This window comes from Oryzias melastigma, unplaced genomic scaffold, assembly GCF_002922805.2.
Source record: "Oryzias melastigma strain HK-1 unplaced genomic scaffold, ASM292280v2 sc01590, whole genome shotgun sequence".
Taxonomy (NCBI): domain Eukaryota; kingdom Metazoa; phylum Chordata; class Actinopteri; order Beloniformes; family Adrianichthyidae; genus Oryzias; species Oryzias melastigma.
Window position 1 is genome coordinate 1 of NW_023418172.1, and position 1,402 is coordinate 1,402.

At 43.5% G+C, this 1,402-nt stretch overlaps 1 protein-coding gene across 1 annotated transcript in view; it reads left to right on the forward strand.

Moving 5' to 3' along the window:
* The first annotated feature begins 24 nt into the window (after window positions 1–24).
* Window positions 25–1,402, forward strand: part of LOC112141893 — a 4,805-nt gene continuing 3,427 nt past the window's right edge. The window contains exon 1 of the mRNA XM_036211245.1: window positions 25–716. Within this exon, the coding sequence (XP_036067138.1) occupies window positions 216–716 (501 nt within the window). The 5' untranslated portion in view covers window positions 25–215. The remainder of the gene's footprint in view (window positions 717–1,402) is intronic.

Sequence of the window (1,402 nt, forward strand, 5' to 3'; positions counted from 1 at the left end):
AATCAAATTTCACTGTCAACGTGCTCTTGCCTTTTGTGACCAATATAACTCTGCTCAGCTGTGGTATAGCAGACAACTCACAAGGCTACTGTGAAGTTCTGGACCTGAAGAACATTTCTAAACTTCTGCACAGTGAACTGATCCAGGTGGGGTCACTGGCAAAAAGCAGTGCATCCATCAACCTCCTGGTGGAACTGGAGAAAAACCCACCTCAGATGAAAACTTATATTCTGACTGCCATACAGTCCAATGAAAATCCAGATTATGCTTCTGATTTAAAGACAATTAATCTGCAGAACACGCTGGAATCTCAGTCTGGAGGAATATTTTCTCTTAATGGGGAACAAAGCTCAACTCCAGTAATTAAAAATAAAGGTAGTGTAGAGTTTGTAGATGGCTTTCAGATCAACAAAACAATCTATATCCTCTGCAACGTCTTGGTCAAAACAAACAAAGTCCGTCTTGTTTGGCTTAAAGCCTCTACAAGTAAAGCAGGAACTCTGGGATCTCTGGAAGCCGCTACACTCAATGAAGGCAGCAGACTGCTGGCCTCCTCGGTTGTCCCAGGTGGAGAGCAGGTGCTTTGGAGCGGGGTGTTCTGTACGGACCGAGGACAGACCAACACCCAGCTGGTCCTGTTTGACATCAGCCCTCCTGTCAACAATAATCCTGATAAGGAACCAGATTTCTACTACAAGGATCCACCCAATCCTCAGGTAAGCGACTGAAGAACACACTTCTGTCCTGACAGTAAAATCTTTTTTTGAAGGTGTCATTATTCTGCTGCCTGTCATGCTACTTGTTTTTAATCCTTTAAAAAAGGTGCATCTACACTCACTGGCCATTCCATTAGGTCCACCTTGTTAGTACTGGGTTAAACACCATTTTGCCTGCAGAACCGCCTTAATCCTTGGTGGCATCGATTCAACAAGGTCCTGGAAACATTCCTCTGAGAGTTTGGTTTGCATTGACATGATAGCATCTAGGGAAGCAACAATATGCAATATAAAACCGAATCGTTTAATACGCATTCAACAATTCAATTTTAGATTTTTCAAAGTTCGCATTTTATTTCTTCAGTACCACTGTGAGGTGACTTAATCCTTGTGCTATTTTAGGGCGTCCAGATGACCAACACTTATATTGATGTGTGATTCCTCCCATGACAAATGTGGATGACGGTGGACAGGGTTTCATTTCTGCCACGGACACCAGTGAATCCTTAAAAAATAAAGCCTTGTGGGGCCCAGATGACCCCACTATTAATGTAAACATGCCTAGGATAAGTGTTATACGCGTCTCTGTATTCATGTCTTCGTGGCTGAGCCTGTTTGCTGCAAAAAAAAAAAATGCCGCCCACTCTACCCCGCCGTGCCAGAAATGACCTTGGCTATCCTACGAG